A 13,679-nucleotide genomic window follows, 5' to 3' on the forward strand; every position below is an offset into this window, starting at 1 on the left:
AAATAAAATTTGTCAAGTGAAGCTTTACTCAATGAAATAGGACATTAATCGCCCACCGTCATCGACAACCACTGCCACCAACCATAACAACCACCAACCATAGCAACCTCCCCCACCACGAACGACCAACCACCACACGACCAGCACCACCGTCCTCGACAAACGGCTCCACCCACAGCCACGACACCATAACCATCCCACCAAAATTATGTCGTAGATCTGGAAAAAAAAAAAAAAAAAAGTAAACCGCCACCACCCCACTGCTACTACCACCACCAATACCCAAAATAATAAAGAAAAAAAGTTAGTAACAAAATCTGAAAAAAAAAAAAAAAAAAAAAAAAGAAGAAATCAAAATCAAAGAAACCAACCAAACATTTCATTCATAACACACAACTACCACTAACACCAACAAATCACCATCCCGCCGACCACCTTACCACGCACAAGCCACGACCCCTGGGTTCCAGATCTGAAAAAAAACAAAAAAAAAGAGAGAAAAGAGAAGAAATGATTGCAGCCGCAGTTGAGGAGGAGATGCCGAGGGATGACGGAGGCAACAGACTTGGACGACTTTTATTCGGATCTGGAAAAAAAGGGAGAGAGGCGGCAGGTGTCGGGGTGGTGGCCGAGGGAGGCACGGGAAAAGAGGGAGGGTGAGGCCGTGGTGTCGGGGTTGTGGATTAGAGGGGCGAAATGGGGTGGCGGCTGTGGAGTTGTAGAGAGAAGTTGGGAGGAAGAGAGAGAAGTAAGAAATGTGTTTGTGAGGAGTGAAATGGGAAAATTAGGGTTTTGTTGTGTTTTATATAGGTCCTTTATTTTGAGATTGAATCCTAGCCCTTGATTTTATTATAATCTAATGGATAGAATTAGGACTTATGGGCTCACCTAAGGGAGGTGGACTCATTTGATCATAATTCTAATATCTTATTACTATATGTTTATTTACTCCGTATATGTTATTAGAATCGGAGTGGGAAGAAATTCATAAAAAGAATCGTGGTTTTATTGATAGTTGTTCGTTTGTGCTTCTTACTATTACAATTGCGGTGTATATATAGTACTACCGAAGATCACATAATATTGTTAACCGAATATATTTAAATCTATCTAGAAAATCACAATATTATTCACTACGATATATCACGATATCGTATTTCCTAATTATGAATATGTCGATATCTCGACATATCTCGACATATCCCGATATCTCGTAACATCCCTCTCAAACTCATGGTAATTTGCCAAAATATCCATGGGTTTGCCAGATAAGGAAAGAAGAAAAATCCGACTCCTCAACCTTTGATCTTCAATTTTCGATCTTGGAGCTTCAAATCTTCTACAGGAACATCAATCTTTTCGAACCTGAACGTCGTAACTTTTCGGAACCGTCAAAATTCAAACGAAACGAGAACGTCGATCTTGAACAAATCCACGTCATTGGTATTGTGCACCTAAAAAAAACTCATTGCATAGCACTCTTGAACAAGCAGACTAGCAGAATGTTAATCGAAGAATAAATCTAGGTACATAGCATGAAACCACATCGAAGAATCGAACAATTTTTTTTGGTAGATGAAAATAGTATACTGGTAAATTGAATCATTAGTAACGTAATCCTGCCGGTGGGCGTCGTATATCATAGACCCGCCGGTAGGCGGCGGAATATCGTGTATTTAAGCGACAGAGAGAGTGTCCACTTTACAAGTCCAAGGAGGTTATATCCCAAAACCAATTGGCAATGAGAGGAGTAGCTCTTTGGTTTATAAAGGAGATTACACTTCTCTCTTTCTCCGATGTAGGAGACCTAACATGTGATTCTTCACACGCCCTTTCACATGTAAGGTCTCCTTTTCGATCGATCGACAGGAACGTCGTTATTTTTCTAACCTGTTTCGTCGGGCAGAAACATCGTCGCTTTTCGGACCTGCCAAATAGTGTCCTAGTTTAGCCTTTCGTCGGACAGGAACGTCGTCGCTTTTTTAGACCCGTATTCGTCTTGGAACCCACGACTAAACCTCGGACACTGATACCATGTTAGAATTGGAGAGGGGAGGAATTCATAAAGAGAATCGTCGTTTATTGATAGTTGTTCGTTCGTGTTTCTAACTATTACAACTGCGGTGTGTATATATATATATATATATATATATATATATATATATATATATATATATATAGTACTACTGAAGATCACATAATATCGCTAACCGAATATATTTTAATCTAGAAAATCACAATATTATTCTCTACGATATATCACAATACCGTATTTCCTAATTATGAATATGTCGATATCTCGACATATCCCGATATCTCGTAACAGATCAATGAGATATTTTAATTTGTTTTGATGATTTTATTAAGTTTTATTTTTAGCTATATACAAGTATTAAAAAGCTCTAAAACCTAATAAGTAATGATAAATACAACCCTTGAAATTGTAAATAAGAAGTAAATACATTTTTTAAAATGAAATTAAATTAGAAATATATAACAAAATTACGCACATATTAATGTTATTAATGTTTGAAAACTTTTATTTCCTATTCTAGGACCTCAAATACCACCCTTAGGATATCATTTTCTAAACATAAATTTGAACTTGCAATGTTTTTATAAGCCAGGGCTCCTATGCTTAAGCATCTTCTTTACTTAAGTGACTCTTGATTTAGTAACTATTATGTCAAACTGGAGCATGCACATAGTACAACGACCTTACAATTTATTCTAACACCTCGATTAATGATAACATGTAAAGGTATACAAGAATTATAAAATCGTGGAATACTGAACAACAATCGTAGAGGATAGAGTTTGTGGTGTTGACAAAAGGGAAGGTGAACCGTAAAACTTTTAGCCTAGTAGTTCATAAGACAGAGGTATCGTAATAAGAGGTCACGAAATCTAATTCTTTTTGGCAAAATGAGGTTATTTGACAAATTAATTGGACTTTTGGATTGGTTTCAAATTATTTTAGACCAATGAGTCCACGGATAATCAGTTATTTTTTTCCTGATTTTAGATAAAGCTGCCACTTAAAGCAGCCATGTATAAGATTTTTGCAGAGCATAAGCCGCTGGCATTACCAACGGCTTTATCCCTTGATCAAATTGCCAAAAGTTCTGAAAGTGTATTTGCTATGTCGCTAGAAGACAAGTGGTTGCCATTACCAACGGTATCTTCATTTTTCTAATTTGAAAAACACCCTTTAATATGAGACTAAAGCTGAATGGTAGAAAATATGATAAAGTCACTGGTTTAAGTGGCAGCTTTGTCTAAAATTAGGAAAAATAAATATAAGTGATGATGTGAACTTATTGACTTCAAATAGTTTAAAACCAATCCTAAAAATTCAATTAGTTTGTCAAATAACCTCATTTTACCAAAAAAATTCTTGTTCTGATCTTATTAACGCCTTTTTACCCAAATCAAAGGGAATCGGAAGAAAAGTCAACTTGGTTTGCTAGTGTTGTTGACGAGTTAAAGTTTTAGAACAAAACCACGTCTTATTAACTTGAAAAATATTTAAATATTGTACGATAGTATATACAATTTCACTCTAGATATAGATAGATTTCAAATGCCAGAAAATAGGATCCAAACTTATCAATTAGTATTGAACAAGAAAGACTCATCGGGTCACATAAAGTCAATAAGGATCATCTCTATTTTCTAAAAGAAATAGAAGATTTACTTCTTTTTTTAATGGTCAAGATTTCATTTGGAGACGGTATACTAATCCAAGTTTTATCATAAAAAATAAAGAAAAAAGATAAGGAGGAGAGAAATGGTAATATTTTTTTAATTAGCAGTTTCTAACAAATTACTTTACAATTTTGCTCTCTCAACTTCATCTTATGACTCTTTCATGACTTTAATCTATGGTATCCATTTACCTTTCAAATGAGCTTTGTTCTAAGTAAATAACGAATTCAGATTTTCCCAATTTCTTTTAAGAAAATGAGGATATATTTACCTTATCAAAAGTTTCGAATAAACTCTCCTTTTACATTAATAATAAAAACATTGCGCATACATTGTGAATCACATACAAAGAAAATGTTCCAATTGGCTACATTTAAGTTTGCAAAAATTCTTTTGTAACGGACAAAAATTGGTTATTTTGAAGAAACGAGAGATAAAGGGGCAAATAAAAAGACGAGTAAAAAGAACAAAAAAAAGTGAAAGTAAAAAAAAGTCTTTTTAAAGACTATTACAAGTCACAAGCAAGACTCTTTGTTAAGTTTGACACCTACCAAAGTGCCAACAAAGCGTCTTGCTTGTGACGGGCTAATTCCGTCACAAGCTGAAGACCCCTCACAAAAAAGGAGAGGGGACAAGGTGGGACACTCCTCATGTGCTCTCCCAATTACCTCTCATGGGTATTTTGTGAGAGAAAATGGTATCCGTCACAAGCTTGTGACGGATATCGCCGTCTTCAATGAGATTTTGTGAAGTACCAAATTGCCAAGGCAAAAGCATGGCATGATAGTTGGATTATAGAAGAATATCTTATCAATCATCTTTGATCTAATCACCAACAATGATGCAAATTATACGTGGACCGATTGATATGCATTTAGACTTTAGATTACTACCTACCATTTGTTTGTCTACATCCTTCCTAACATGTCAGAACATAATAATTATTTTACTATTTTTTAATTGACATTTCTATCCACGTGTAACTTCCTTAGGCTTTCAAGCATCAATAGGTCTTGGTATAGACGGGTGTGGCGAACAGACGGGTAAAGACCTCTAATAAAATGGATAGGGGTGACAAGGTAGGGCACCCCCCATGTGCTTCCCACTTTATGGCAAATGGGTATTTTGTGAGGGGAAATGGTATCCGTCTATACATATAGACGGATAGTGTCCGTCTATAATGAGAATTTGTGTTCAAGCACTTGGTTCATTTCACAATTGGACAATGCTAATTGTCACTACAGTCTACATAGCTATGATCATTGTATTGATCATGGCTATTGCGATTTAGAATATTCCTAATTCCTTTGGCAATTCAGTCCGTCTCATTAAAGACGGCTACTATTCGTCATAAGCTGAAAACGGATAGTGGTTCTTTCACAAAATATAAGTGGGAGGATAAGTGAAAGTAACCATTTCCCTCCACTTACACTATTCATTTTGCATTTTATAAGAAGGACACTATCCGTCTTCAGCTTATGACGGATAGTATCGGTCTTCAATGAAAATTTGTATTGACAATTGGCCATAAATAATGAGATGAACAAAATCTTAGAAAGCTCAATGCCGTTGGGTTATCTTAAAACGACCATATCCTTTTTAAAGACAAAACGACTCAAATACAGCCCTATATAGTTAAGCTAGATAAGACAAGAGTTTATCATTTGCTAGACATTTTACTTTTTGTCTCATCCATCTATTTGACTCGTTTTATTGTTTAAAACGTTCATGTTCGTCTTAAACAATAATTTGTGTTGGGTGACGGATACATTCTCTAGAGCATTATGGTCAAGTAGCTAACTATCTGAGTAATTTTATGTCACAAAAGTATCAATTTATGGACTATACAACCAGTTGTACCAGTTATACTGTGTAGAATCTGAGCTTTGTAATAAAGTATCCGAGCTTTATGTTAAAAAATATGAGCTTTATTAGAAAGTATTGAACTCATCTATTTACACATTAAAAATATGAACTTTGAATTAACTCAGAAAAAATATAAACTCGGATTCATATATCTTGGTTGTACAATGCTCTATAGAGTAATTCTACCGTCCTCCCGGAGGGCGGTATTCCTCACACACAAGTCATTATAATATTCCACTTGGGTGGATTGTGTTTATGTGAGGAGTACCGTCCTCCGGAAGGACGATAGAATTTTTGTGCTCTATATACAACTAGATGTATAATCTTATTTGTGCACTGAGAAAGTGCACGAGTATTTATGTAATCGAAAGGGCACAGCGAGTTGGATCTTTTAGAATGAATATGGTACTATCTTTCATCATGGATTTGCTACGTTTTGGACAACTTTTGCGTTCCTTGCTGAAGCTACGGCTCTTAAATGGGCTATCTTGGACGCGGTCAATTATGGTTTTAGGCACATTGAAGTTTGTGCTGACGGTACCAATCGTTGGTTGGCGCTTGATGGTAGCGTGGTAATTTGCTGACTTGGTAGGGAGGTGCATGGATCGATCCCCATGCTGCGATTGGGAGGAGTTTAAATACCGTAATCCTTGGACACCCCGAAATCCGAATTAGTCGGCCCAATATGGTTCGGATTACCGGATGGTTTAGACCAAAAAGAAGTTTGTGCTGACGGTTTGAATTTGGTTTTCCAAGTGGCTGGCATCATGGATCTGGATCAAGATGCTAGAGCCGTCTTGCGTATTATCATTAGTTTGCTTGAGTTTACTCATTGCTTTTCAATAAGTCACTGTCTCGGAATTTCAATAGGATTGCTCATTCCATTGCAAAATCTGCAATGTTTTGAAGACGACTTTCTCTTATTGTCAAAAAAAAAAAAAAAAAAAAAAAAAGTCTCTTATCCGTTGAATACAGGACAAATGGCTTTAACTTGTGTTATTTTGATCTAGTTCAATTTGAGACAACAAATTTGAAGGAAGAGCCCATATAATCAAACTATTCCCGGTACTACTTCAATGTAAACTAGCAATAAGATCACAAACGAGTACTGAATTTGATTAAAAAAATAAAGTAGCATGTGAATGATACAAATAATCAGTGCTGTCTAAAAGTAAGATTAAGCCGGCCAGGACGAAGCTTGGCCGCTTCAAGTAAGAAGGGAGGAGCAGAATGAGGTATAATTGAGTTAATCCCATGAAAAACATGCCTTGACTCGCCTCCAAATATCAACACATCTCCTGATTCAAGAACCAACTTCTCGGCTTTATTCACGTCCCTCTGATTGCCATGCAAGAACTCGGCTGCATCCCCAACCGAGAATGAAACTACTGGTAGTCCTTTTGAAAGTGACTCTTCACTTTCATCACGATCCTGTAAACACAATAATATTAAACTGAGGTAGACACAACAGTAAACTAGTTAGTAACTACCATATGTTACGGTATGTGTAAAGTGGTCTAACACAAGTACTATTATTGTAAAACCACCACATGCTAATTGACCCAAACACCACTGTAAAACCTATTTAGTAAGTACCAAAAATTACAGTACGCATATAGTCTCTTTAGTTTATGGTTCACACGTAGAATGACGTGTGAAAACTTCTACTTCTCCTTAACGAATATGGTTGTACGATATACTATCGTAAAAAAGCCTCACATGACTTACAATCACCAATGCTAAAATTTCCCTTCACCCTCGTTTCTTCCTTTTCTCTATACAACAGAACAAAGGAAAATTCATTCGGAAAGCCACTTTCTACTCTAACATTTTCCACCAACAATTTTCTCCTGAAAATGTTTTCCAATGGACCAAATGAAGCCACTGACTCGGAAACTAGATGGGATGTTAGTCATGTTACTGACATTAGGTATATTCTTACCTGATGCAGACCAAGTCTCCCCGTCTCAGTGTAGAAGTTGACGATGCAAACGTCAGGAGTCATTTGAGGGAGGATTTCTTCAGCGTTGCAGACTTTGGGGTCTTCCCTAATAAGAGAAAGTGAATCTTGCATAGCTCTCGATACCAACATGTGGAACTCACTGGGAATATCAGGCGCTTTGGCTCTGTCTATCCGTCTGCGCTTCTGATACTTCCTCGTTTGTGGGTCCCAATCCAACCCAAGGCACATCATTCTCAAACGTAGTTTCGACCCATTTTTATAGCCAGGATGGTAGAAGCCACCCGGCCCAAGACCAAGGTCTCTACATTTCCTTGCTATTGAAATCTAAGAATAGATTCAGAGAAGGAAAGTCAAACAGAGAAAAATATGGAACGTACATCAAAATTTCAAACATTAACTGAAGTTGATGAACACGACTCATTTCCATATTTAGTGGTTGCATGTTAGTGATTTTACATGCTGAAAAAGAATGTCTAGATTTGAAATTCCATGGCTGCTATATTTTAAGCAAGATACACAATTTTAGTAATGTAGTCCTAGATGATTTAGCTAGCTGTTTACTGTCAGCGACATCGAGATCTGCTAGCATTACGGTATTTTATGAAGAAGTTTTACTGTCAGAGACATAGAGATCTGCTAGACTGTTACAACTATATGAGACCATCTTAAAATGACAATTGTGAGAATGGCCCATATAGACTACTTTAAACTGGTCATATTAAAAAATTTAAAAAATTTAAAAACATTTATTAGACAGACATATTAGCATAAGAGTGTTTCCTAGGAGCCTAATTGTGAAGGATATTTCACCATAAAATGGATCTTTTTTAAATGATAATTTACTCTGACATGCTTTATTTAAGGCACTGATGGTGTTTATGAGTAGAAGGGAAGAGAACTAGCAAAATTCAAAAGTCTTCATCTATAGCTTCTAATTGGCAGGCCAAATAATGTAGGCCTCCATTTCCCTTTTAACTTGCTAGTACACAGAATGACAGAAATGAAGGAAAGCGTCTAACCTGTTCGGTAGGAGAGATGTATTTCTTTAGCAGCACCATCCCTGGCCTTATCACCCGTGTAGGTTCCTCAATAAGCACATCAGAAGATTTCAGGAACGAGAAGTATTCTATTTCAGAATCCCCAATATCAGTGCGTTCAGTTTCACACTGGCATATATCAAACGATTCAAGATGATACTTTGATGACTTCTTATTGCTCCTATGAATTACATGCTTCAAACCATGCTCAGCAGATCTCTGTTTTTTAAATTTCTGCTTACCAAAGCTAGTAGGCAGAGAATGTTCTACCAACATGTCTTTATAAGGCTTATAATACAGAAATTCATCATCTTGCTCTAACCTCGGTTCTAATAGTTCTGTCATAGAAGTATCCATCGAGCTCACACAAGATAAAGAGCATTCCTTTCGAAGGTCAGATTCCTTTGAGCAACCAATTGATGTCTCAGAAGTTGATGATTCACTTTCATTTGCAGAAGAACTGTTCTTGGACCCAGATGAAAAGAACTTTTTACTATTACAAGATGTGATACCAATTGTTCTTGCAGCCTCAGCTCCTTGACCAGTAATGGAAATGGTATTCGATAAACTTTCATCCCCCCGGAGCTGGATCTTTGCATTAATTTACAACGGTAGTTCAAAACACAACTTCAATCAGATCATTGACAAGAGCGATGCACATTAAAAAATAAAAGAAACACAGTTCTTTCAAAAGGATATGAAACCAATGCCTCCAATCAGAAAAATTAACAAAGGCTGTCTATTACAACGACGGTAATATTACCACAGTGTCTCAAGAGCTCCCACAAATGGTGAGGTACGAGGGTGTTAAGGGAATGTGACCTTACCCTGCGTTAACAACACAAAGAGGTTGTTTTCTGGATGACATATTGAAATTTGCATTGAGTTACGAACTTATTATCCTTTATTGCTTCATAAGCATAAACCAAATTATAACGAGGGAAAAGGCCGACTAATAAATCCCCCCACCCAAAAAAAAAAAAAACTAACTCCCTACATAACATCTTAGTAAATATTGCAGGAAAAAAGGAGAGAGGGAGAGCAGAGTGAAAAGTTTGTTATTTCACAGATCCTACTACATATAGACATCCTAATGGGTTGGCATAATTGGATCTTTCTTCACCTGGCAAGAAGTTGACCAGTATAAGAATTTAATGTTGACGACTAGTTATAAAGATAAAACAGAGATGCATAGATTAAATTTAATGTTGACGACTAGTTTTCTTCATACAGTACTAGAGAGTAGAGACCAAAAAAAATTGGGAGAAGTCCTTAAATAGAATTGATCTCATCAGACAGGGAGTTGATTAAAAATACAGGACCCCTGATAGGCATTCTTGCACAAGAATCATCATCTAGCAGAATTCTTAAACAGACAAACAACTAAGCCACATCCACTACGCGATACGCTCTCATGGAATGCCTATTATATATGCTTAGATTAAGCTCTATGATAGTCCACGCTTTGCTTGGATCGAGCTACTCCAGTAACCCAGCATTTTAGGTTCTAGGTAAAAAGCCTCAAGGCGCCTTTGGCACAGTAAGGTCCATGATAGTGCACCATATTGTTATAAAACCGCCTTACCGGAGACTAATTACCTTGATAATATATCACCTCATCCAACTTCCAACACACATATAGATTTAAACTCAAAAGCATTCTAATTTCTACACAAATTTTAATCGCTAACAAAGAACATAAAATTATTACTAACATAAAAAAAAAAAAAAAAATGAAACCCAGAAAATTAAGAATCCAATTGAACATTTTTGCAAGCAAAAAATCAAACATCATTAATAAAAGTAATGGAAGAAAATATTACAGAAGATTGAGAGCTTAAATTTCCAAGGGTAGACATGGTATATGATGGGAATAGCAGAGCAACTGTTGATGTTCGAGTAACGCAGTATAACCTGACCACCATCATACGTCGTCGTTTTAACTACCCTGTCCTTGGGTTGTTTTTTGATTTTCTTTGGAAACTTGAATGTTAATTAATGTTTGCACCAAGAATTATGACACTAATTACTGGGAATGGCAGTGGATCTAGGGGTGAGCAAAATCGGATATCCGTTACGGTTTTGGAAACCGTATCGGATATCCGGTTTTTTAAATCTCCTTTTTTAGTATCCTTATCTGATACGGTTTTTCCGTATATCCGGAAACCATATATCCGATTTTTCCGTATATCCGAAAACCGTTATCCGGTATCCGGTTTTCAGCCCCCCTTATATAATTTAATATATTTTTTTTTCTTTCTAAGTGTGGTTGGTGGTTTTGTTTTCGTAAGTTGAAAGTGTTTTAAAAAGCTATAAGGGTAAATAACTTATAAAGTTTAATATAATAAGGTTTAAACACCAACATATTGTATATTTTGTGATTTTTGTATATATTTTAATATTTTATTCTAGAAAAAAAAAAGCAACCGTATCGGATACCGCATATCCGGTTTCATATTTTGCCGATCCTTATCCGATACGGTCCGATACGGTTTTTAGAGAACCGTATCGGATATCCGGAAATTCGTATCGGATATCCGAAAATCCGTATAATTCAATCCGTATAGCGTATCGGATACGTATAATAAAACCGTATCGTATAATTTTGCTCAGCCCTAAGTGGTTCCCGAACCCTATCCAGATCTTGGGATCTATATCCAACAGGTTGGATCTGAATCTCAATATTTTGGATTCAGTGTCTAACACTCCTTCTTACCCGGCCAAGTAAATCAGAATAAAAATTAAGACACATTATATATAAATGACAAGTTTAGTGAATTACATATGAATGAATGTGTAACAGGCCAATGACACACATATGATCGAAAATATCATATGGATCACGTCAACAAGCAAAACATGTACTCAAACTGCTCCCAATATGATCGGAACTATCATATGGATCAACACAGGCCACCCCGAAAATAGGTGACAATTACACACAACCCAAAACACACAGTTTCGATAAATAAAGAGATAAAACACTAGACGATATATAAATATGTAACCGGCCAATGACACACATAAGATACGATTATGCAGTCATCAAATCGGTATCGGGACATACCCACGTACCACACAACCCGATGACGGCACCGCAGCACCGCCCACCAAACAGGCGGACTTCAGTCCGTAATAAGGTACTCGGACACACCCGTGGTACCGGGCCCGGAAGCCAACCTGATCCTCTGCCAGACGTCGTGCCTTAACCACACACGTTCATCCATACTCAAGTCATCAATGTGCACATCTCTCTTGGAGTGGGAAGCTCTAAGAGACAACCCAAGCGTACGACGGTCTGTCAACGACTTTACGTCTCCTCAACAACCAAGTATCACCACCAACCTCCGACATACACAATTATCACAACAATGAAATATGCAACACAATATACCAAAACACAACTCATTATGAAATACACTTCCCAAATGTGCTATGAACATCAGATCCTTCATTATCCCGACTCATAGAGTCGCCATAACTCATGTTGTGTTATAATGCATTTCTGACACTACATGAGATTCACTACCATCCTCAAATACTCTTATATGATGCAATACGACTCATGCTAAGTAAAATAGTGACAAGACACATTAGCAAGTATACACATTATCAAAACTGAGTAGGATAAACCTACCTTTTAACAATCTTCATGAGCTATCCGAATACGACTTGATTCCGTCTCATGAAACCGTCACATCTTATATAAATCACATAATACTATCACAATACATCCTACACTATCTATACAATATTATTAAAAGGCTAATGTGACATGACAAATTAAATGTAACATGGCAAATGTGACAAGGCATCTATACAATATTATTAAAAGGCTAATGTGACATGACAAATTAAATGTGACATGGCAAATTAAATGTGACACGGCAATATCATAATACACATATTATCAACCTATACAATATAGTTTAAAAGACTACATAAAACATTAAATTTTATTCCATGAGCCATTTTTACAATTAATTTGTATTTTGTATTTGATTATATAATATTTGCTTAGTGACAAATTACAATACAATATTGACGTCTTGACGGATAATTCTTGCTAAAAAACACATATTAAATGATAATTGAGTTAGTGCCCTACCAAAAAAAAAGTAAAAGCCTATTTGGGGAGGTGTATATCAATTATAAATAATTTTCTATGATAAAAAAAAATACCACATGAACACCGAAACTTTTACTATTTCTAATATAACACTGTTTATTTTGAGTGAGACCATTACAAGTAACTAAATTACCCTACGAAGTAATATTTACAAATTTTTGGGATCAACTTAAAAATAGTTGAATATTTGTGACTTAAAAATTGAGAAAATATTGCGTCATACAAAAGAACGGTCTCACAAAAAAAATTATCTTTATGTAGAATTTAGAACCTAATCAACACAAATATTTATTATAATATTTATGTCATAATAATGAAAAAAAATGATGCTCAAAAGTCATGAACTTTGCTCCATATTTATGCCTATATTAAAGATGATAATAATGAAAAAGGATGTTCAAAAGTCATAAAAAATATCCTCAATTTTTTATATATTGTTGATGAATGAGAAAATTTGTGAAAAAAAAAATCTAAAATATTATATGCAAATAGCATAACAAATATTAAAATTTGGCCTTTTTAATTTCTAGATAAATTAAACAACAATTAAAAATCAAATAAAATTCATACTAAATTTTAAATTTCTATTTTATTGTTAGAATATTCTAAGCAACAAATAAATATCACATAATTCGAATTTTGCGCCGTTTATAAAATAATAAAGAATTTGTAAAGATTTAGGGCAATTAATAAAATACTTAACATTAAACATTGACCTTTTAATTTTTCAAACTAGAATAGGTTAAACGACAAATAAAAATTTACATCACTCTAATTTTAAACTGTTTATATGTGCAATTCTCTCTTAAATCTTATTGCAATAAACTTGCTCAATTTCATTAATTGGGTAAATATATAAATCTATAAATATAATTTTATAAAAAAAAACAAGGCAGAATATCTGCCATCTTTTAGTTTTGTAAGATAACTCCCTAAATAATTCTCATGCAATGTGGATTAAAGCAAAGCTTTTACA

At 35.3% G+C, this 13,679-nt stretch overlaps 1 protein-coding gene across 3 annotated transcripts; it reads right to left on the reverse strand.

The window, feature by feature from the left end:
- Nucleotides 1-6,667: 6,667 nt before the first annotated feature.
- Nucleotides 6,668-10,599, reverse strand: LOC141647547 (DNA N(6)-methyladenine demethylase ALKBH1D-like). 3 transcript variants are annotated; one of them, XM_074455773.1, is made up of 4 exons: nucleotides 10,398-10,599; nucleotides 8,557-9,159; nucleotides 7,517-7,861; nucleotides 6,668-7,005 (listed from the first exon to the last, which is right to left on the reverse strand). In XM_074455773.1, the coding sequence occupies exons 1-4, from the start codon at nucleotides 10,500-10,502 to the stop codon at nucleotides 6,730-6,732; spliced, it is 1,329 nt and encodes a 442-aa protein (XP_074311874.1). In that variant the 5' UTR covers nucleotides 10,503-10,599; the 3' UTR covers nucleotides 6,668-6,729. The 3 variants fall into 3 exon arrangements, with proteins under 3 accessions (XP_074311874.1, XP_074311873.1, XP_074311875.1); XM_074455772.1 differs by having other exon boundaries at nucleotides 8,557-9,165; XM_074455774.1 differs by having other exon boundaries at nucleotides 8,557-9,402; nucleotides 10,398-10,501.
- Nucleotides 10,600-13,679: the final 3,080 nt, after the last annotated feature.

Source organism: Silene latifolia, chromosome 3 (assembly GCF_048544455.1).
Source record: "Silene latifolia isolate original U9 population chromosome 3, ASM4854445v1, whole genome shotgun sequence".
Classification (NCBI taxonomy): Eukaryota; Viridiplantae; Streptophyta; class Magnoliopsida; order Caryophyllales; family Caryophyllaceae; genus Silene; species Silene latifolia.